Source organism: Pezoporus flaviventris, unplaced genomic scaffold (assembly GCF_033815535.1).
Source record: "Pezoporus flaviventris isolate CSIRO_AGI_PZ_B2104156 unplaced genomic scaffold, CSIRO_AGI_Pfla_v1 ptg000013l, whole genome shotgun sequence".
Classification (NCBI taxonomy): Eukaryota; Metazoa; Chordata; class Aves; order Psittaciformes; family Psittacidae; genus Pezoporus; species Pezoporus flaviventris.
In genome coordinates, this window is record NW_026892561.1 from 17,559,263 (window position 1) to 17,583,470 (window position 24,208).

General features: G+C 49.0%; 1 protein-coding gene across 6 annotated transcripts in view; it reads right to left on the reverse strand.

Annotated features, from left to right (window-relative positions):
• Positions 1 to 24,208, reverse strand: part of PBX1 (PBX homeobox 1) — a 133,240-nt gene that overhangs the window by 47,799 nt on the left and 61,233 nt on the right. Inside the window, exon 1 of one of the 6 annotated variants that reach the window (XM_061451922.1) lies at positions 11,564 to 11,862. The exons of 4 other annotated variants lie outside the window; for them this stretch is intronic. In XM_061451922.1, coding sequence (XP_061307906.1) covers positions 11,564 to 11,603 — 40 coding nt within the window. In that variant the 5' untranslated portion in view covers positions 11,604 to 11,862. Of the gene's footprint in view, positions 1 to 8,350; positions 10,384 to 11,563; positions 11,863 to 24,208 lie in introns of those variants that run through there. One more of the 6 variants, XM_061451919.1, reaches the window with a different exon arrangement.

Consider the following 24,208-nt stretch of genomic DNA (forward strand, 5'->3'; position numbering starts at 1 on the left):
AGCCTCCCTGGGTGGCCAGCCTGCACCTCTGCTCCTCCTTGCTTCCCCTTCGGAATTGCTTCTCGGGAGCCCCTGTTTCACCCCCTGCCTGCCCTCCCTGCAGGCTCAATCCGATTACCACTGATACACATCTCCTCCTGGGCTCCAAAACACGCTCTTCCCAGCTGAAGGATTCGCACGGACACGGAAAACTTGTCCTGATTGCGGCGTTAATGGTCATGTGGCCCATGTCATCACCGAAATGGCCTTAGGGGGAGAGTTGATGGGTCTCTGAAGTCATCAGGACTACCCCACCTCATCTTGCTCCCCTTATTAAAACCATTCATCCTAGGAGCTAAATGAATATGTTTCATCTTCAAATGCTGAGACACAACAGCAAGCAGGCAGAGATCTAATAGAACAATACCCATCTAATCATGCCGATTTTTCTCTCCCCATCCTGCCTTCATATTACACACACAGCCATGAGACCAAGCTGGGGCCGCAGGCAATGGGTGAGGATGGGGCACAGCCTGTTCCCGGCTTTGCCACAGCCACTGCACCTCGTTACCCCCATGCCAGGGTCTTCCTCCTTTTGCTGCGGTGGAAAAAGCCGCAGGACTTCAAAAACTAATAAGCCCAACAGATAATGAGCCTAACAACTCTAAGGAAGCCAGGGAAGCAGGGCAGGCCCTCTGCCCCCAGGAATACTGCACACTGTACTGTCCATGAATCATTTTGGTGCTCCTGCCCACACCCACTGCAGGTTTTCCATGCTCCTGTTCCTTTAGATACAGGGCTGATTTCTTCTCTTCTTTGCTAAAGTACATTTTGCACAGATGATGCTGGGGGAAGCATAACCATTTTGTGTCTCCCGCATATTAAAGGTCTCCAGCAAAGTCCCTGACTGGGAACGGGTAGTGAAGGACACGACAAGTGGGAGCATCAGGAAGGGCTGGGGATGGGAAAGGTGGTTAATCCGCTGCATCTTTCAAGAGCCTGCTGGAGACGCTGCTGGCCTCCCCTCCCTAGCCAGAGTTTGCACAGCAAATCCCTGCTCTATCTAATTATTAACAATAATAACGGTGGCTGGCTTGCTGGATGCCATCTGGAGCCCTGCCACGTGTGCCCGCTGGCCCCGGGAGGGCCGGGAAGGGGGTGACCTGTGGGGCAAGGGCCAGGGCTGGGGGCAGGGCAGGCAGTGGGTACCAGCTCAGGATCGCCCTGAGGACCTGGTGGGCCCACCCAAGCTGCCGTGCTCATGTTCGCTGCTGTGGCAGGCTTCATAAGGCTCCGCTCTTTGACTGGCGTTGAGTTTATGTGAAAGTAATTAACAGTAATTAATCCTTAATTACAGTAATTAGCCAAGTCGCAGTAAATTAAACCACATCTGGAGCAGATGAGGGCTTCTGAATGGGAGGCTAGTGCAGGCGACAATCGGAGAGATGCTGAATTCATCTGACAGTATCTGATTAAGGCTACCTGTTGCAAACGGCTGATTTACATCATGTTTTTGTTTGTACTTGGCAGTAACCCTTTCAGCCAGGCTCCCACTCCCCACCTCTGCTTCCCCCTGCCCTCTTCTACCTCTCATGTGCCCCCATACAGCTGCATGGATCTGTGAGGAGGAGGGAACAGCTCCAACCCAAGAGGCAAGGGTCTCCCCATTGTCCCTCCCCCAGCCAGTCCTGGCTACCCCAGGGTGGTGGGGATGAGGAGCACGGGGCCAGGGAGCCATCAGCCTCTCTTGCAACCCATCAGAGAGTAGGAGGAGGTATATAAACTACCCACCCCACAGGCAGGGACCAGGCAGGGAAGGACCAAGCAGGATGGAGGCAGAGCAATGGAGGCAGCCAGCTTCACTCCTCAGCTTCCCTGTGGCCTGTGTTATAACAGCTACAATAATATTAACAATAATAATAATAATAAAAGATCTGGACTACAAAGGGGAGCACATTAGCAAGAAGGGGCAGGTTATTATTAATACCACTCAGCATTTACCCAGTGCCGCGCAACCTTAGAGACCTTTGCTGATGTTTAGCCTCGCTCACAGGGAGAAGGCAATCCTTCCTTTCCCTTTCTTTCTACAATGGAGAAACTACAAGAGTTGACAGGTGAAACAGGGCACAAGAGACTCAGTTACTGCTTGTCATGTTTGAATGCTGAAAGAAAGAGCTCAGAGAGCAATTTGTGCTGTCCTGACTTGGTTTCATGCCTTCATCCCATGTGCCCAGGATGCACGGTTGGCTCTGACCGATCAGAAAACCAAAAATATCTTACACTCCCCTCTGGTCCTCTAACTGTACCACTCACCAGCACCCCCAACCTGGGATAAGGATTTCCATCAAGGCAGGGAGATGCCAACAGGATTTCAGGAGCAGAACGACAACCATAATGATCCAAGAGCAATTGCCTGATTTCAGTAAGCATCACAAAAGCTTCAGGGCTTAATTGCAGGCAATTAATGAGCATGAAGGTCCTGTGTGTCTTGCCTTTTCATCATACAGTACAGAGTGTATGGATGGTGTATGTAGGCTACCGAAGCCTTGGCAGGGAGTGTTAAAAAACCCTTCAATACTGAAATACTGTCTCTCCTCTGGAACTAAAACTGTTCAGGACTGCCAAAGCAAACAGCTGCAACATGTCCTGGAAATGATCAGAAGAACCTCATTTTATGAAACACGGATAAAAGCTACTTTTGCCCCCTGACTGCAAAATACAAGGAACCTTTCGAGTTTCCTGTGCACACAAGAGCCTTGCAGAAAAAAATCTGTGGTTTCCCCAGCTCTGCTTTGACTCCGCAACAGGCAGATCCCCCATGTACCGTTGAAACCCAGCCTGAGCACTGAAACAGCTACTGACCATCTGACGTCTAATGCACGTTCGGACCAGAAACTCACTTTTGTATCTGTGACTCAGCAGGAGAAAAGCAAATTCACAGTTTGCCTCCCCTCCCAAGGAGAAGCACGGTGTCCCTCAGCCCCAGGGCCACCAGCTGCCAAACACAGAAGGAAGAATTACATAGACCGAAGTGATGCTACACTAAATCTCACCTGATCTCAGCAGGTCTCTGAACATACATGATACCTTGAGATAGCTGCACCTGGTGCAGGACCAATGTGTGCCCACCCTGCGGGGAAGGATTCTGTAGTCAATTTAAACTAGTGGGGAGGGTTCCTGATTCACACCCCAAAAATGAACTCACACTGTCCTTTCTGCACAATTTTGCTGTCATTTAATAGTTTTCTAAAAGGCTGTTCCAAGAGCTTTGTAGTTCAGATCCTTCACAGCTATGGCATTTACAGCAAATCACATTATCTTTCTGCAGCCAGATTTTTGGCTTAAAAAAAAAAATTCATATGAATAAAAGATTCCCTCACAAATGTCTTCAAGAAATACACCCTCCGAATCCACAATGCCAACATTCTGTCTGGAACAAAAATAACATAAATTGGGAAGCTGTAACCAAATAAGCAAAGCTTACTACAGCCAGGCAAAAAGAGCATCCAACATCACTCCACTACAGAAGCAGCAATGACCTGCTGCAATGGTAGAGGCAGAAAGCCTGGTTGGGCCAACAGTTCATACAGACCACAGATGGTGAAGATTTGGCCCCCTAAACTGCAAACTGTTCAACATCTCAACTTCAGTGAAAAAACAAGTTTTCACTGCATGGGCAGCTCAACGCTCTTGGGAAGACAGAAATTTTGGACCCAAACAGGTGTTTTATTTCAGCTTGCATGTGTCTTTGTATCCGAATTTCATCCAATCTCTCTTGGTTACAAAGCTGCTTCTCTGCACACACAAGGAAGCTCCTTCCCCATGCATTGAGACACTTGAGAGAAATGGCTCCCAGGACAACTGCCAGCTGTCTCACCTTGGATCAGGATGTAATGAGACCCCTTTCCCCAGGAGACAGTGCAGGCGAAGTGGTGCAACCTCCCCTGCTCACCTTCCCATTGCTCCTCTCAATGCTAGCAAAGGCTTAACAGGAATATGAGGACTAGGTCAGTGCCTCCTACATGATGGATCAGTAATGTTGCTGTGGGTCCAACTAGACCCAAAGCTAAAAGTGCCCTAAACCTCCAGTGTTGCTCAACGCAGCTGCCCTACCTGCTTGTAACTGGTACATCTCAGACTTCCAAGCCTACGTCCTTCATGGTGGCTCTGACCTGCCTAAGTAGCGACATGAGCCCTTTTGGCTTATACTTCTGTGAATGGGAACACACGTCCCTGCTCTTTGTAATAAATTACTAGGAAACCGTCCCATGTTGGTGGGGTGACTATTTACTCCATCAAGTTGACCCCTTCCCCCTTTTCAAGCAAAAACAACCCCTTGGGACTTTTCACTGCATAAATCCTTCAAAGAGCAACCCAGTGGTTGCTCCATTTCCCGTCGTTTCACACCAGATCAAATGAGAAAACAAACAGAACCACAAGAAAACTAATGACAGCATGAAGGGTGGAGGCATATCTTGCTTCTCTCCAGGGGAATGGAGACATGGCCATAGCCAGTTACGTGGCCAGGCAGGCTTCCCCAGACATCAAATAACATTTTTGGACCAACGCTAGTGTGGAAGTTTTAACCTGAAAACAGAATGTGTGAGTGGGGAAATTCCCAAATAAAACCAGCTGAAATCAAGCCTCTATGCCTTACCATCCAGCAAGGCAATATGGCCAAGGACCTGCAGCTGGGAGGCAGATCTGCCCAGCCTTGCCCGGGACCCAATATGGATGTGCCCCTCAATGCAGATCAACATGAACACGCACGTTTCACAGACATGTGTGCGCTCCTTTCAGGCCTAAGACTCATGTCCCTCCTCATCTGCACAGTTCGAATTAATTATACACTTTAATTTCATGAATTATTAATTTGATTCTGACTCGGCAGCTTACGATTATCCAGCGCTACAGACTACGCAATTCCAGCTTCATTAAAACATCACCAGCTGCCTGAGAGACAGACATTAAATAGCAGAGAGTAATAATAAAATTAAGCTCCCTGCGCATAGCAACAGTCTTCCCCAGCCGCACGCAGTGAAGGCCCAACTGGTAAATAGGTCCTTTCCAGGAGCTTTATTTTCTTCCCAAGGCTGGTTCCATCCTGTTTCCTTGCCAGGAGAATGCTACTGCCAGGACGGATGGCAGTGGAGGACCAGGGGTTTTCAAGAGAATCCCTGAGATGGAGGGCATGGCCAGGTGATGAGGACCAGCAGCATACCCCTCCCAACACCCTCCTCTGCACCCACAACAAGGACAGGGAAGGCTCCAGGGCTAACATCACCTCCAAATAAATAAAGCTGGACTGCTGCCTCTCATCGTCTCCCTGGCAAAACAATTTATAGAGGGAAAATGTCGGAATTTAGACATTCCATTTAGCTGCTTCAGAAATCTAAGGACCCCAAACCTTGTGGGATTTGAGAAATCGATGGAATTAATTAAGGGAGATGTCCAGCGGTCTCCACTAAGTAATCAGCAGGTACAGTAGACCTGAAATTCTATAAAGAAAAATGGGAAGGGATGACATTGAAGGAGGCAGTGGGGATTAAAAAATGAGCATCCAAGTGGTAAAGGCGCACACCCATTGATCGCTGCATTACGGATTAAGGCTTCAACGAGCAGCCAGAAGATTCTGTAGCAGAAAATGGTTACAGAGGATGAGCATGAACAGAGCAGATATATATAACCTCTGACAGTTGGGAACAACTGAGACAGAGGACAGCTCTGCAGTGAACCCCAGAGCAAGAAAGTTTTGGGGTAGGGGGGGAAGGGGAAGCAGGGGGGAGTTGGAGGGAGCCATTTTGTGCGAGGGAGACCTTCCCAGGAAGAGGGAGCAATGTCTCCTGCCCAGCCAAGAGAGAAAAGGGATACCCAGAGCCAGTGCCAGAGAGGGGGACATGAGGGTGGGCAGTGAGGTGCGGAGGAAGCACTTGTGTGCTGGCCTGGGAGGTCATTCCATCAGCAAACAGTTAACACCTGGGAACGAGATGCAGCCCAGGCAGACACATATTCACAGACAACACCTGCCTGCGTTGCCTGCCTGCATCACAGGGCTCTCCAGGCCGTACTTCACCTCTCTGCGCTGCCACGAGCTCTCCAGGAGACCACCACTTTTAATTCTGTGCTCCTTAGCAGTCCTGTGCTTTGGTCTCCCAACCATCCCACCCTTCCATGGGATGACCATATCTGAGCGCAGGAAGGTACCATCACCACTTGGACCATGTCCATGTGGCAGCAGCTTTCCCAGGTAGCTCTGTCCCACAGTACAACCCCCAGATGCGCAGGTACCTGCTCCTGCAGGCTGGACCCTCCTCAAGAAGGCAGCTGCAGCAGCAGCACTGCATTGGAGGGAAGGTCACCAGTGAGCACCATCCACCCTCAGGCAGGAAACAAGTAGGGCACAATAGTGTCTTCAGACAATCTAGGTACGTATGGAAGAGGGATAAAGCAAGATCACCCAGGAGGTGCTACTGTTAAAACCTCCAGCAGGCAGGCACCCAGCTTCACTACACTAGCATCAAAGTTCTGTCACCATCTGGGACCAATACAGACAAGATACGCTTCTCCAGAGGTTCCAGGCATCACCCAGACCACAGTACCCGACAACATTTCATGCTGTCATGTTGGCATCTGGTTCAGCAATGCGGTGAACTCAATTTTCTAAGCTTAAAACAGACCCTCGCTGTGAACGTTACAGCTGCATCCAATGCCTTATGTAAACAGAGCTGCTACCTGGAGGAAACCCTTGGGAAGCAGCAGCACTCCACCCAGCTATCTAGCCTTTCAGGCCAAAACGGAATTGGGATTGTTAGAAGGTTTCAATCAGAAATTTCAAATATAAAACAAAACCCTCCGGAGCCACAAAGCAGCAGCTCCATATCTGCAAAGGTCGTGAGACCAGGGCCAGCCCCCTGTCACACTCCCGTCTGCTTCTCATACATATGCATTGTTGTAAGCCAGTGCAAGCTAAATGTCAGCGGTGCCAGCATGTGAACACAGCCAGAGGGGACCCTCCCTTTGCAGGACAAAGGCAGGTATTCTGGGGTACAGGAGGCATGGACTGGCCTGGCACAGCAGGGAGAAGGGCTCACTCCATGTATGGATGCAGCCATGGGCACTCGGCTGCTCTGGGAGGCAGTTGCAAGCTGACAAGGCTGGTGAAGCTGAAGCAAGTTTCCAGCAAAGGGCTGTTTGCATCCCTGCACGTGTGTGGATAGCTCCAACAGCTCCTGTGCCACCACTGCTGCTCCCACAACCACTGCTCATACACACAGGAGTATCTCACCTTTCACCTCTTAAACATCTTTCAAAAATCTGGTAGTGACCAAAAAAAGCATGCCTGAAGGTCATGGGCATTTTGAGCCAAACACAGTGAGAGCGTCATGGCTGGGGAAGGGTCTGCAAAAACATTTCCCCTTCCCACTGTGAGCTGGCCCACCTTCCCAAGCCTGCAGGAAACACAGAGCTGGGCTTAGATGTGCAACCTCCATAAAGCATCTGGGTCATCCCTCTTGCGTGGCTCTGGGAGACAGAGCAGGTCACCAAGTGGACCTTGTCCCCTTTATCACGGGGAATACAGGGTCACCTTCTCCACTGCTGGTTAAGGGACATGTAATCAAACCCTGGTCTCTGCCATGCAAGCCACAGGGATCAGGGGACACAGGATGGGCAACTGCCTGTTCCAAGCTGAAGTGAGATGTTCCTGCATGCAGAAGGCTGAACACCATGCCTTCGGACCCACCATGACAAGACACCAGCTTAAAAGGCCATGACCACATGAGAAAGTCAGGTTTATGCAGCAGCATTATCACAGCTCATCCTTTCTGCCCAGGAAGACTTCTTTTGTGTCCAGGGTGAACTTTGAAGGCTCTCTCTGCCTCCACATCTCTGCACATACTTGGATCAAGCCCTTCCAGCTCCAGCCCCAGTTTCCTCAAGCCAACCCCAATCTGCCCCCAGTCAGGAGCTGCCAAACCCACCACCCAAGCAATACCTTGAAATCACACTGGGGAGGCCTTACGGGTGCCCAGCAACACGCCAGGCGATGCGTGTTTTACAATCTATGTGTTGAAGAGCCCTGAGCAAAGGCTGTAGCAGATGCAGAGTGTTCAGCAGATTCCCTCCCCTGGCTGCATGACAGCGGGAGGCAGGGAGCAGCCCCAGCCCTCTGCCCCCCGCCTCCCTGTCTCCCAGCAGGCATTTGGCATCCAGCACCACGAGCTCCCAGGGCAGGCACGCTCATCACCACAAACATCCTCCCTCAAAGCAGGACGCCTTCTCCCATGGGGCAAACATTAGTGGGACAACTGGAAACGTTCAACTTGATTATAATGCTTTAAGAAAAGGTCATGGTGAAATTTCAGTGCTTTACCTTGAGCTCTGTTTGTTCTCTGTGGGATGAGATGGGAAGAGTCAGCTTGCCCTGGCTCGTGGCATCCGCATAGCTCTGATTGCATTTCACGGGCCGGCAGCCGGCTGTTGAGCCACAGCAAAAGGCCCAGCCCTGGGGACTGAGATAAGTCACTGCGGTTGCTCTTGTACGGGCAGGCACTAGGCCACTGCACCACAGCTGGACCACCACACAACTGCTGAAACACGTTTTCACTCAAAAAGCTGTCCAACCCCTAGCTGACTGTGCACTGTGCTTACACTTCTGCTGTCAAAACAGGCCAAATACACCCAAAATGCATGTAAAAGCAGCCAGTGATTCCTAGACAGCATCTCCCTTGGAGTCAGAAAGGTTTTCCAGCACATCATTTGGCTTCATCGTTTCAGGACTCAAAAGGAGCCATGGCCAAAATCACAGTGAGGCAGGGGCACTGCAGGACTCAAGAATCACAGATCCATCACTGAGAACATGGGTGACCCTCAGCCACTATGCCAGCCCCACCAGCATCTTACCCTGCTCCTAGAGAGGAGGGCGAAGCAAGGGCAGCCAGTACTTCAGGGCTGACAGGCTACTGCCAGCACTATGAGCAGGACCAGGTCTCAGCCTCCTGAGAAGCATGTAGCTCAGGAATATTCCTAGCTTACCCAACCCCTATCTTTGCACTCTGGCAAGGGTGTTTTGTGGCTCATTAACAAGACATTTTGTTCTCCAAGCTGAGGTACACAAGGACAACCCACCAAAAGTCCACAGCTGATACAGAAAGTGGCCAGCATTCCCTCAAAATGGATGGGCACTGGAGAAAAGCAGGCTAGCATCCCTCCTCTGTGCATTGGAGTGGGAGCAGCTCTGACCCGCAGCAAAGGGTTTGCTATCAGCTGGGTAAGGGGAAAACCAAGGTCAGTTTTATTTGTGGCCAACTGCCCCCAGCAATGTTCCTGTTGTAATAATTAAAGCTGTCGTACAACTATTTGCTGCCAGGGGAGTTCTCAAAAGGTCTCCAAGAAGAGCCAGGAGACAAGTGCTAGTGGAGATGGAGCCTGCTGTACCCACTGGGATCCAGGCTGCCAGGTCTAGGTGGGTAAAGGGAGGAGTCAAAGCCATCAGAAATTACCTTCAGCTGGGATGTCTCCCCAGGAAAGGGCAGTCAGCAGAGGGATTTTTTGGGTGATTTTAAAACTGTCACTTCCAGTGAACTGGACCAAAAGCCAGAGCTGCCTAGTGCTCCTGCAGTATCTGAAGATGGCTGGAAAGAGCTCAGCATCCTTCGCCCAAGGCAGCTGCACAATCCAGCCTGCAAACCATTTTCCAAGGGGAAATGGCTTGAGATGCTACCACAGCACAAACAATTGTTTCCTAATGCCTGCTGATGCAGCTGGAGTGGAGGGCAACCATGACACTTCTCCACTAGCTAGGATGCAGGTGGCTGCATCCTTCCACTGAAAGCCAACTTCGGCAAAACGATGCCTGCTTCAAAGCCAGGGAGGACAGAATCATTGCTCTGTTTTGTCAGTGGGGCCATGGTGGACCCAGAAGGCAGACAGACCCTCGTCCCCACAATGCTTGCTCTCACTTTTCCAGAGCATGCAGACACACCTGCTTGAAGAGCCGGGATGCTGTATTCCCACCACTCTGGCAGTGCCGCTCGCAACAACTCCCAGCTGCTGCCAAAAGGTATTTTTAGCTGCATTATTTATTTGAACACCTGCCTGAGACTTCAAGGCAGAGTACAGAGCCTGAGCAGCAGAGGGAGGGAGGGAGGAGCGGCACTGGATGATCTGGACCATTTCCACTGGAAGATTCGAGAGCAGAGACACAGGCGCAATGGAGCAAGGCTGTGGCTAAGCTGAGAAAGAGGGTGGCATGGCAGGGATCACACATCTGCATAGCACCAGGGTAACCCAGCTATTGGGAATAGCCGAGTACCAATGAGCACTGGGAAGATGCTCTAGCCACCCACACTGAGGGGCCACATTTGGGTAAATTGGGCTCACTAGTTATCCAACTGCATGTAATTTCAAGATGCTCTGGCCCAAACATGGTGACTGCAGCAGGAATACTAAGGTCTTGCTGCCACACACCATCTTTTCATGTAACCCCATTTTTCTGAGAAAACTCAGAGGAAAATGCCCTCTTTCAAAATGCCTGTCCTCTACACAAGACCAATTCTAGCCCACTTGCCCTTTTTTGGAGAGCCAGCCCCAGAGAAAAGAGGATGAAGTGAGCAGAAAGCAAGAGAAGGAAGGATGCTGTGAGGGAGGACAGACATACTTTCACACTCTTCTTCCCAAAGATGGAAATGCCCTCAGAGGTGTAGGGTGGGGCCATGGGGTAAATTGAGGGGCACATGGAAAGCAATGCAACACCCCTGCACTGTTTTTGCGCACCCTTCTTGCTACCCCATTTACAGATGTGAACAAAACCTGCCAGCTCCCTCCTTCCCCTTCTTCTGAAAGGATCCCCCTTTTTCTCTGAAATCAGCCAGGAAAAGGAGGGGGGAAAAAAAAAAAAAAGAAAGAAAAAAGAAAGAAAAAAGAGAAAAGAGCATCTAAAAATAAAGGCCAGGCCATAGTATACGCCTCTTGGTTGGGCTCCTGTGCTCACAGATCTGCTTATTTTGGCCTATCTCTCCCCAGCGATAAGGCAGCTAACAGCCCGTTATCAGCCAGTCGGTGAAAATGTGCTCCAGCCTGATTAGGGCTCAGTCTTTGCCAAGGTTATAAACAGCCGTTATCGTTCTCCCAAACAGAATAATCCGGACAGTATCAGCTCAGAAACATATGGGCCACACAGCGAAGATAGCCGCTGACGGACACTTCATTTTAATTGTAACGAGTGGTTAGCAGCAGCCTCCAGACAACAGACACAACTGCCCAATTGGCAGTGGGTTCACATCTCCTCCTGCATCCCTCCTCCCTCCTGCTCGCAGCTAGTTTTCTCCTCTCCCTGCTGTCCTCCTCTCGACTCCGTAAACCCCTGTGTGAGCACCCCTGCAGTGCTGGGAGAGCCCTGCCCAGTCCCCACGGGGCTTAAGAGAAACAGGCAGGCAGCATCCTCTTTATCTCTGCAGGCAGAAAATGAGCAATTGGTATTAGTGCCATGAATCTGGCCATGTCACACCTGATGCGCTTATGGTGTGGCATGGTGGGGAGCAAGCACAAGACCACAGTGAATGGAGACAGTGCAATGGGTCCCCACCAGAGAGCACGGCACCCAGGCGCATGGGTCCCCCCTCCATGGAGCATCCCAGCGTTTCCTTGCTGCTTGCCCGCGTGCCAGCTCAGCAGCAGGCAGGGCGCAGGAGGAGGGGCAGCAAACCCTCATTTCACATTCTCCTGGTGTCCCTTCTGTGTCATACTTTTTTCTTCTCCCCCATTTCCCCCCCTCCTTCTTTCCAAAAGGGGTGGTTTAGCTCAGAGAGTCTTACACACATTTGCATTCCCAAGACAAGCTCAGGCATAAATTCATCTCGGTGCACGGGTCTTTTTTTTTTTTTTTTTTTTCCCTTTTTTTTCCTCCCTACCCTCCTTCTTTTCCTAGTTTCTCCTTTTCTCTCCAAAGCCACAATGAATTCGGTGAGAAACCTTGCAATTCCGGCACCGTTGTGCTGCGCAAGGCAGGATTACAAGGGATCTGAGGGCTTTCCTTCCAACTCATGGCGTGCAGGGTTGCAGCTTGGTTTTGTTGTTAACAATATGCAGGGATAAGGCTGTTAGCCCCATTAGCTGCACTAACATTCTTCCCACTTTCTTCTCCAGCCAGCCCTGGCTCCCAGAAATTGCACCCAAGCTCCATCCCCTTCTGTAGGGAAAAAGCAGGAAAAAAAAAGGGAAGCCCCCTAAAAACCAACAGCAAAATGTTAATATGGAGAGGCAAAATGTTAATATGGAGAGGCAAGCTAAAAAACCTTAGGAAGACCCAGGACTGAGCTTCAAGTCACAGACGCTTTCTCAGATAATCTGTATTCCTATCTCGGTGCAAGCAGAGCTGTGATCAGAATATCCAAAGTCTCATAAAAGATTCAGGGCTTATTGACTTCCTTGCCTTCACTGCCTGTTTGTGGTGCTCCTGCCTGCTCCTGCTCAGCCTCCAAAGCACCCACTGCACCTTGCAAGTTGCCATCACAGATGCCAAAGTTGAAGGCATCTGCTTTTGTGTCTTTGCTGGACCAGCAGAGCAAAGTGGTGGAGACAGGCTTTCCTCCTGAGCTGGAGGATGTATTCCTGGCCACTAGCCCTGGTGCGAGGTGCTTCAGGAGAGCCTCTGCCCCACAGAACAAAACCCTCTCAGATGTCCCCCAAGCCTCCCAGCAGCACCAGCCACCATGGTGGGCAGGCAATGCTCTACACACAGCAGGCAGAAGAGCAGATTTATGAGTTATTTTAATTCAAGTCACATTTAGGTGAAATCATTCTCAAGCTGGAAAAAAAAAAAAAATCTATAGCAGGGACCCCTCAAGAGCAGGTTTCTCCCCAGATTGTATGCAGGATGAGCTCTCCAAGGGCTGTCTCCAGCAGCACTGCATCCTGGTTTTGCTGCATAAGCAGTCCAGAGCAAATGTGCCAACCAGAGAATCTGGTCCCAGCAAATTTATGATCAGTGTTACTTGGCCACAGCCCAAAGGAAAAGGCAGAGGATGGGGGCAGGCATACAGCCCTTTGGAAACTGCCATCCCACCACCACTCACATGCTCACTGGTTTTAGGCACAAAATACCAGGTGAATGGTGAACACGGTATAAATTGTATAGTTTAGATACTGGAGGTCTTCATACATGAGTTAAAATGAGGTGCCTGTGAACACCACATAAAATCAAGCATGATATAACCAACACATCCACTCAGATACCCCATTAATTGTATTTCCGTATCAACTAAAAGCCTCACCTGTGCACTAAGACTTCATACTATAAGGCACTGCACAATATAGGAAAAAAATCCATACAAAAATAAAATAACTACACAGGAGCACACAGGTTTATATATACATATATGCTCAAACACACGTGCTTGTCTGTTCAGATCTTGTATGTGCACACACCCTCATACAGCACATGTGCACATACCCCTGCAAAGACATACCCAGACACGTACATATATGCGCATCTGCACATGGATATGGACTACTTATACATACACAAACTATACAAACACTCTACACACCCTACTCAGTGACAGCTCAGATTTTCAGTAATATCATAATATTATTTTTTAGCTCAGTTAAGGTATAAAATGCACGCTCTCTCAGTCTTTAATATTAATAAGTCTTGTAACTAGCAGTTTCTCGTAGCTCCGAATTCTTGAGCACAACTAGAAAGGGCACTTATCCTGAAAAATCTAATAAATTTACAGTTTTATATACTTCCTTCAATTGTAAAAGTCTTGTTCAATAAACTTTAAAATGCCACTATAGAGCAATAACACAGACAGTATAAACCCAGCCCTGGGAAAGCTGTGCAACCAGAAATTGTTCCCCTTTCTGCTACAGCAATAAAGTTTTATATGTTTGAACTGACTGTAAAAAGGTTTGAATGTTGGCAACTGGGGAATAATCTGTCTTCTTTATAGTTATTATCATATTTCCCACAAGACCCTTTGGTCTGTGTCAATCCTTCTCGTATATGACACCTTTGTACTGTCAGCGAAAGCAAGAATACTTAACTTTTTGCGTGCATGCATGGCTGTGACTGGAGGTCTTTCACTCTGCTTTTCTTCAGATTACAGCACCCAGGAATAAATTCCCTGTGACGTGCTGTAATAGAAGTCATTTACCAAATCAAGCTGATTAGGAGCACAAAGCTAAAAAAAAAGCAAAAAAAAAAAACCCACACAAAACCCCCACCAACCTGAACAAACAAATCCAAGGGGATTTGAGGACCAGTTCTCATAGAGCCAGGAATTCAGAGTGGCTGCCACCACCAAACAGGAATGCTGACATCCCCACAGCTACAGACCACTGGGGCTCCACCTGTAGGGCAGGCAGTGTTCCCCATCAATGGCATCTCCCCATTACTCTTTCATAAGAAAGAGATTTTGGTTTGAGATTGGCTCCTTCTGCCCCTCCCCCACTGCCTGAAGGCAAGAGCAGCTCCAGTGGTTGGAGCCAACACACCCAGATGCCTCCTGAAAAGAAACATTTTGGGGAGTCTCACTGTATCCCAAAGAAATCTGACCCAGACCCCAAACAAGCAGCAGACAAACACAAGGAAATTCCTCAAGCTCACCCATTTCACAAACAGATGATGCTTTAAGTGGTAGCAATTTTTAACTATCTCGGAGCTCACAAACCAAGATGAAGATGATTTTTGTCACAAGACATACAGCAAGCCTGGCCCTTGCCATCACCCATACAGAGGTAATCTCTGGAGGAGCTGCTGTAGTAGATGCAGGGAAACATAGTCCTCAGCCTTCAGCAACCCAACACCATGCCATCTCTGACCATGGGCCATCTTTCAGGTGGAAAGATGAGACTCAAGCAGAGATTGAAATGTCAGAAGAAGTGATAGTAAAGCACGCTTGGAAAATGAAAAATGAGGAGTCACCAGGACCAGATAATACCTGCCTAAGAGTTCTGCAGGGACTCAGAAATAAAATGATTGCATATTTTCATTAGCAGCTCAATCTCTCATTACACTAGAGGACACGAAGTGTCATACCCTATTTTTAAAAAATGGAGTGAGATGAGCCACAGATTCACCGACTTGTGAGTCTCACTTCAGTACCAGCTAAGATGATAAATAGATAGGATAAAGACTCGAGATGGACATGATACCACTGAGATTAACTAGCCATGCCCGTAAGGAAGACGAAATTGTACCTCACTAATCTATTACAATTGCTGCACACCCAGCAACCGAAGGCACAAAGCACACTTGGCCTTGTTTGGAGTCCCCCAGGTTGCATCAGCTGACAAATGTAACTCTTCTTCCAGCAAAAGCAACGACTAAGGGTTGGTTAAGATGTGGAAAAGAGTAGAAATAAATGGCTTTTTCAATAATGCCATGGGTCTATGAGGCTGACCCACTGCTGCTTAGTAAATTTATTGCCAGGTGAAGAGCATGAGCAGCAGTAGGTTTGAGGAGAACATGAGCAGTAGAGGTTAGCAAGGACCCAAAAATGCTGAAACACTCCTTCAAGGATGTGTGAACGAAGCTCCATGAGCTGGAGATAAGATGATGGGTAAAAGTCAGCGAGGGTAAAATGCACAAGGAAGTAATTTAATTACTCACACACACTGACTAGGACAAACTTTGTGCACTCAGGCCGGACGCCTAGTGATGCGTGAAAGGAAGGGGCAGTGAGAGCTGCCAGGGCTGCACAACGTCCCACATCTAGGCTGCCCCCTGCCCTAAGGCTTCTCACCCACTGCAATCCCATCATCCTTGTAAGGAAGATGGAGAAAGACTTTTTACCAGGGCCTGTAGTGCTAGGACATGGGGTTACAGTTTCAAACTAAAAGAGGGTAGATTTAAATCAGATGTAAAGATTAAATGTATGATAAGGGTGGTGAGACACCAGAAGAGGTTGCCCAGAGAAGCTGTGGATGCCCCATCATTGGAACAGTTCAAGGTGAGGTTCATCAGGGCTTTGGGCAGCCTGATCTTATGAAAGGTGCCCCTGCCCATGGCAGGGAGGGGGACCAGATGATCTTTGAAGGTCCCTTCTCCAACCCAAACCACTCTGTGATTCTGTGGTCCTGCAGGCAGGAGGTAATACTGCCCATGGGGTCTCCCTGCGGGGTTGCTACAGAGAGTCTGTGAGGAGGAGAGAGGAAAACAAGTACCAAACACTAATTAGCCTTCAAAATACAATTTGATAGTTAAGTGGATGACTGGAAAACCCATCAGTGTGAACCAGAAGTGTTGAGACATGCACACAGCCTGCCTTCCCCAGACATAAACACAGAGCTGGAAGGGCACCAACCACCACAGCTTCTCCTTACCCAGCCCTCCCAGTGATGAGAAACAATGTCTGAAGTACAAACCAAGCACCAAAACCATGGGACTACAGTTCTGGACCCCAGTATAGCACCTTGTGCAAACAGTCACAAATGAAGGTGAAGCTCCTCAGCTTCCCATCACCTCTGCCACCAGTGAAAGGGTAAGACCAAGTTGAGGGCCACCTCTTCATCTCGCCATCTGAGCACCCAAGACTTCTGCACCCACGCTTAGAAGGACCCCGAACCTGAAGCCACCCCAAATGAGCCATCAGGCTGCCGCTTTTTCAAAGCTGCATCCATTTGCACCTCCGAAGCAGCACAGGTGCCTTTGCTAATGAGCAATAAATAAATCTCTTGGTGCTCACCATGAAGATGCCCCTTCAGGACTTGTGGCAAGCCCAGCAAGCACTGCTGTGCAGGATGAAGGCCTGTAGAGACTGGCCAGTACTCTCCTCACTTCACAGGGACAGCCTGGCTCTTCCTATCACACCTCAGCATTCTACAGGGCCAGAAACAAGCAAAGCATGTACCCCGCATCCCACCCCATCCCAGCAGCAGAGTCGCAAGGGTTAAGTCCAGCCAGCAAGGCACATCTCTGTTGCAAGAGTCCATTACCTCCCGCCACATTACCTCATTCATTTCTTACATGCGGATGGTTTATTCTCCCATGAGCACCCTCGCTGGCAGACATGGCTAGTGTAAAGTCCCCTCCCTCCCCTGTATTTCTCTATCCATCACATTTAACACTCTGACAGTAACAGTCTATAATGTTTCTATTCTACAAAACCGCTCTGTCAACTCCGGGCTTCCAGAGCAGCAACTGAGGAAAATAAATAACATCAACGCCAGGCCCGACAGTATCACAGCTTGCTTTCTGCTGGGGGTTTATTTTGGTTGGTTTTTTTTTGCTTTATTTTTTTTGAGGAAGAGAAAGGAAGGGAAGGAGAGTAAGTAAGAAAGGGGAGAAAGTGCAGGCATGTACTATGCAGAGAGACTAGCAGGAGTTTCCTTCCCACCCAAATGAAGGGCTGGGAGACCCTCACAGAGATGAGCACAGCACTTCCCATGCAGAGGAAGGAGAAGCCTACACCCACCGATACCCCTCACCCCTCTCACCATGTGCCAGTATTCCCCATTGACACAGTGGCTTAGGGGAGGGGAAGGCAGGGGACCATTTCCCAGCTCCTCTTCAACAGCAGTCTGCCTTCACCAGCCGAGGGTGAGCACAGGCAGGCAGGCAGCTGCCCGCACCCAAGGCCAGGAATGGGCTGGGCAGCTTGCAGAGGCTATTTGGGGGACGGGCTGCAACTCTTGGAGGTGGAGGATTCAACCCACCATCACCCTCCCACAGACTCTGCAGCAGGCCAAACCCCATCTGTTCCATACCAGCCCCGGGTCAGAAATCACTAATCCACTTAAATAATCCACTCCGTCTCATGGCTTAGCAGCTTCATGGTGTTTTCCATCTCCTTTCACTCCTGTGAAATTCCCTGGGGTCAAAATCAGGCACATCGCCACTGCTCCAGGGTCTACCTGCTCCTTTCTGCAGCTGCACAGGTGACCACAGCACCCAGCAGTAGGGAGGGTGAAGGGGTTACTGCACCCAAATAAGTACTGCCAGCAAATCCTAATACTAAAAATAATAACTAAAAATAATAAAATAAATACAACAAGAACCACCTTAAGAAATTGCCTGGCACTTTAGAAAGTGAAAATCAAGCAGAAAGCCTCCACTTGTATCAATATCTTTGTTTTGCCTTCAAAGGACTATGTTGGTGTTTAAGTCCCTATGTGCAAGCTCGCCTGCCTTCTGCTTAAGCTGCACAGGCCTGACAAACAGAGACCTGCTCAGGTGGTGGTTTTCACTGGGAGAAAAAAAATATAAATACATGCACAAGAACTTTTCCAATCAATTGGAGAGAGACACAGCCCTTGACAGCCCTGCAGACTGGGGGGGGGGGGGAGCTGTGCTCAGCAGGCAGCTTACAGAAACCAGCAGAGATGCACCCACCCGTGGCAGAAAGATGAGGAGGAAATGCATGCGAGGGCCAGAGGGGACGCTCAGAGGAGAGAGAGAGGTTTGGAGGACTCAGAAAACACAGGGAGCAGGTAACAGTCCACGCAGCCCCCCAGTTATTCATCTCCCCAGTCCCTTTGTGTCAAGCAGTTCTGGAATCAAGGTGACACCCTCCAGCTTAACATCACAGGTCCACTGCCAGCCTTGGATGGGGCTACACCACGCTGCATCCATATTCCTTCAAGTAAAAATATTTAAAGAAAAAAATAAAATAATAAAAAAAAGCAACGAGCAAGCAGAAAACGGTTCCCTCTTTTGTTTACATACCTGCCAAGGGCTGACGCTGGCTGCTGTCAGTCATTTGTATGAGCTGATGGTTTTCTAGCCGATAACAACATAAGCAATACTAAGGCAAGCAATAAAGGGATGGATCCTGCTCTGCGAGCCACACGCCACCTCCCCAGCTCACTCTGCAAACCCTCTCTAGGAAGAAAATGCACCTAGCAATCAGAAAAGCTTTAGTTTTGGAAAAGGAAATGTGCGTTCCTTCAAGGTACTGCCTCTGCAGGAGGGATCACGGAGCAGTGCCTGCACTGAGCTCTGTCGAGCACCCAAAATTTGAAGAACTCAGATGGACAACGTTTGCATCTGAGCATCCTCCCCAGATTCCCCGGAGAGGGGCAGCTTACACTGCACCCACCACAGATCAGGTTCACTGGCCAGACCCTGCCTGTGCTCTGCAGCACAAGCTGGGCTTTGCTGCAAAGCCCCCACAGCCACTCAGAAAACTGTGAGCCAGGAAGGATGCTAACACAATTTTGGCTACTGTCTGGAACGGGTTAAAGGATTATGACTCCAGAAGCAACTATCTTTGCCACAGTCCTCTGCCGGGAAGGGCCTTTATTTCACTGAGAAAAGAAACTTCCCACTTGCAAAAGCAAGAATAAAGCTTCCTGCAGAGGCCTGACAGCATAATATGCATGCAGGCCCATGTGTACACACACACCCCTATGCAGGCATACTCACAAGGGGAATGTGCAAGAGCAATAAAAAGAATTAAGGAGCAATGAAAGGTGCAAACCAAACTCCAGGCTTTGATGTGGAAAAAAACCCCACATAAACGCAGGTTTTTTTTGTCAAGCTGTATTATTTTCCATTCATAAATATCCCCCTCAATAGCTATATACGTACCCAGATAAAATTTGTATTTAGCTAAGCCCTGTCACCAGGAAGTGTGTTATTTGCTCTCTGATGGTTGCTGGTACTCCATTTACAAAAAAATCCTCCCTTTGCCCAACATGAGAGGAGAAACTGGGCGCTGGGAGCAATCACAGCATGACTGGGGAGCAGCCCTTGGAAAGAAATGTTTGCAAACAGTTCACTGGCTGAGATTGTTTCTGGAACCGAAGCATGTTTGTATGATTAACCCATTTCCTATTTACTTTCGCATCAGGATCTGCTGACAAACAGTTCACAAAGCTATAAAGTAAAAGCTCAGGGTTTGGGAGCAGGGCTCAAAAACTCTGAAGAGAAGCAATGCCCTGTGGATAGACACAGATAGTTCAGCTGTTTTGTGGTACAACCAAACATTCCAGATTTGCTGCTGCCAAAGTTCAAGGCTAGAGCCGTACTTGCAGGACCAGCAGCATCTTCCACTCGTGCCCACAGCAGAGTCCTCCAACAGCCAGAAATGACAGAAGCAGTGGTGCACAGGGTCAGGGAAATCCATCCTTTCTAGCTTCAAGAAACATAAGATTTTCGCCTGGTTTCTGCAGGGAAGAAGGGAACTGAGGAAGCAGAAAATCCTCAAGTTAGAGCAAACACAGCCTTCCTGGGCTCCCCAGGCTCAGAGCCCCAGGCTACCCACAGAGCGGCTGTGGTGTGCACCAGAGGGCAGCAGTGCCAAAGCCACCCACCGCCACCCTGCAATCTGCAACCCAACAACCACCCAGCAGAGGACAAAATGCCCAGTCCCTGTCAAGGTATTTCTCACCAGGCACTCACTCCAAAGGGGGAAAGAGACAAGAACACAAAATCACCACCCATTTGATCCCTTTCCTTTAAAGAAAACTTGGTGCTGCTTACCAGAGTCAGGAGTAGCTGTGTACCAAACCAAAGCCCTTTTGGCTGCTGCTTTGAGGACATCCTCAAACACTGCAAGCTTCACTCAGGCACAGATGGCTGCTTGCAAGGGGCTGCTCTGCCACAGTGCTCCACATCAAGGCATGCCTGTCTGGGACTCACAGATGGTCCACACTCTCAGGCATTTCTTCGGATCTGAAAACCCCTGGCGCTACCACCAAGGGAAGGTAAAGAGGGTTGTAACTGAAATCCATGGGGGAGGCCTGGCATGGAAGCAATGCATCCCTGCATTGCTGTGAGCACTCTTACATCACTGTGAGCACCCCTCCTCCCACAGCCTGCTTGCATGAGGCCACAAGGCCAGCTCAGCTATGGATAGTACAATGGTACCCCATACACCCTCACCTCAACCTGCACACCATCCCTCTCGCCATGCTCCTGCCTAAAGCCCACCTCTGGAGATGATAACAGCTAATGAAACCTGTGGCCCACCGATAACAGGAGATCAGGCAAAGCAGCGGTGGTGGCAGCAGCAGCCAGGCTGCAGAGCAAGCTGGGATGCATGTAATCAGAAGGGTTATCTAATGCTAGTTTCATTCTAATTGAGTCACTACCATATGTCACCCTGCAATAACAACGCAAGCAGCATGCAACTGAATACATATTTAATTCACATAATGGGTACAACAGTAGAAGTAATCAAGGCAGTTTGCCATAAGCCATAAAGAAGCGTAGCGTGTTCCTATTGAGGAGCAGCCTATGCTCAGGGAGAAGGGGATGGCAGGGGCATCACTCCACTGAGAAAGCTACAAAGGAGAGGAGGAACCCCCCAAAACGCACCCTGGCAGGGATTGAAGGCAAGGCGTCCATTTGGTGTGAATGGAAATCTATGGCGGAATATTGTTGACAGATCGTTAGCCCCTTCAATATAATTAACAGTAATGGATTTATTGGCAGAAATTTAATGATTTGAATGTTAAATACCGGCCTGGAATTGTGCTGTGTAGTCCAGCCGAGGGATGGACGCTTTGTTTCCAGTTTCAAGGACCAAAAAATTGTAAAACTCTACACAAACCAGGAAAAGGTACAGCAACAGAGGCAGAGCCAGGCAACAGTGGCCTCCCTGCTCCCAGCGCGCCCCACTCTTCCAGTGGCACCTGATGGCCCCACTCACCACCTTCATTTCCTCCCACAATGAGAAGATTAATACGATTGAGGACCACTCATCAATATCTTTGGACAGATCAACCGGAGTTTTCATTAAAGCCATATTAATGCTTTTGGATACACAGCTGCGGACAGGTTAGGCTTCAAAACTAAGGCCTAGAGAGGAGAGAAAAGAGGAAAGGAGCAGTATTTGCTCCCAGCTGGGAATTAATGGAGAGCTGGCCGGTTCTCTCATTAGCAGCCTCTCCCACCACCATGTTTTGATGTATATTTCATGAGGATAAACAAACATTCATTTCACTTTGGGAAGGTGCTTGCTGTAATGTATTGGCAGCCTCACCAGCAATGAGGGGACATTAATTTCAATTCTGGTGTTTAAACACTTTGTTGATTCCCAATCATTCATCCCTGGCTCAGCACAGCCCTGACATGGGGAAGCAACGGACAAGCAGAGCCCCAACCTCACATTTCTGCAGAAACTGCTGGAGTTTATTTGCTATTTAAATGACTTAAGAAAGACCAGACATTATGAAAGAGGCAGCTCTACCTGGCTGCTTGCATTGGGATGCAGCCTTCAGCCATCCCATGTATGATCAGAGAAAGGCTCCCAGCCTGTGTTGGGAAATGCCACCCCTGGAGAACAGGCTCCGATGAGTATCTGTAGCTATGATGAACCACAGGATGTGCCAGAGATGGAAGGAGGACATCTGGAAGATTCCTGAGTCTTTCAGGATTCCTCAGCCTCCACCTCTGTATCCCTGTTAAGTAACAGCAGCAGCGCTTTTCGCAGGGGGTGCTGCAAAGCAGCCTCTTAGAGACAGGGAGGATTCTCAGTCCAGCGCCAGAAGACAGACCTCATTTAGAAAACAGCTTGCCCAGTCCATACAGCTTGCCTTGCAAGGACAGGAAACCAGGTGTGGTGGTGAGGATGTACCTCCTTTCCAAACTACATGCCACTCTGGGGTAACCAGCTTGCATCTTCAACTGTTTGGGCCTGTCAGTATCCTGCACCACTCAACAGTGCTTTGGAGATGCATAGGCCATACGTGAGAAAATGCCCAAAGCATTCCCCACGGAAATGCAGGTATGCATGCAGGTAGCTGTGTCTTCTCTGCATCCTTGGCCCTTGGCTCCCCACATGCACTGCTGAAAAAACAGAGCTGGCAGAAGCTGCACAGTGGAGGAAACAAGGGAGGCAGGGCCATGGAGAGAGGGGACATCTGGGAGTGGTAAAATGAAAGCAAATATGGCCTGGAAAAGGACACGGGGTCTTTCTGCACAGCAGAGGAGAGCAGGACAGGCTGAAGAAAGCATGGTGGGAAAGAAAACACCTCATATTACTGTCACGTATCTGTAAGAGGTGATGCTGCTCGTAGAAAGCCTTTTTTTTTCTTGTAAACAACCTGTGGGTTAAGATGCATGGAAAAAGCAAAACAGGAAAATGATGCCTTTGTGAAACAATGAGATGTTGGTTCTGTGAATGCCAAGTGTTTTGCTTATCCCACCCCTCCCTGAACACACCACCAGCCAAAGGGAAGAGAGGAGCTTCACCAGTTTCCCCACTTCCAAAAAAGAGAAAGGTCCCATCAAAAGACTTAAGAAATATTCACCTAAAGAACCAAGGCAGAGGGCAGGGAGGAAGATACTGCACACTGGGACAGCCAGAGCTGCCCCCTTGTTTTTCCTCCCACTTTTATTCTCCTGCTTCTTTTTGTGATCACCAAATATGCAAGATACCCTACATAAAGTAGACTTAAAAGAAGTTACAGTATCTGACACCACATCAACAGCTCTCTGGGAGCACCGCAGAGACACTGTGGTTGCTTTGTATTATGAAGCATGCGCTGAGACAAAGACACGCTCATACTCATACTCCTATCTAGCATCACATAAATGCAGGCAATGCTACAAAAACATTTCTTCTTTCAATTTATTTTGTGTGATCTGTTTTGTGGGAATATTGTAGAGGCAGCGGCACTGTCTCCCTTCTCATCTATGCATCTCCTTGTTTCTAAGGGTAAAAAGCTGTTCTAAGCAGAAAACACACTAATGCCTAGAAAGGAACTTAGGTGAGCTACCATGATCAGGGCCATAAGGCAGCCAAGCACCAAACATCTTGTCTCCAAACACCTTCTAGGGCATGTTGCCAAATGAAAGGGTTTTTGTCAATATCAGGTGGCTCAGGAGGCACAACTGTCCCTTGGTACTGAATGACTAATCCAGCCCATCAGAAGTCTCTTCCTTACCCTTCATCAGAGGCTGATGAAGGTCTATGTCCCTCCCAAAAATTCCCCCAATGTCTCTGCCTTGACTTGTCCAGATAAATGTTTCCACTAGCATTGCAATGGACATGACTGACCTGACAGCAGCCCCCTTGGAGACGCATCCAGACTTCATGCTGCTTGGATGAAATACATGTTTCCTTGTGGCAGGGTTAAAAACTGCCAAACGTCCCCTTTCAGCTCCCCACAAGGAATACGTACCATCAGACAAGGTCTCTACCCCAAAAAGCTCCTCATCTAAGCAAACTGGCTGAAAAAGTGAAAGGGAGGGAAGGACCCGGTCAGACTTCCATGATTCCAATTGTCCCACTACAGCTCACACATTGACATCTAGCAAAGCCACCCCAACTCCTGAAGC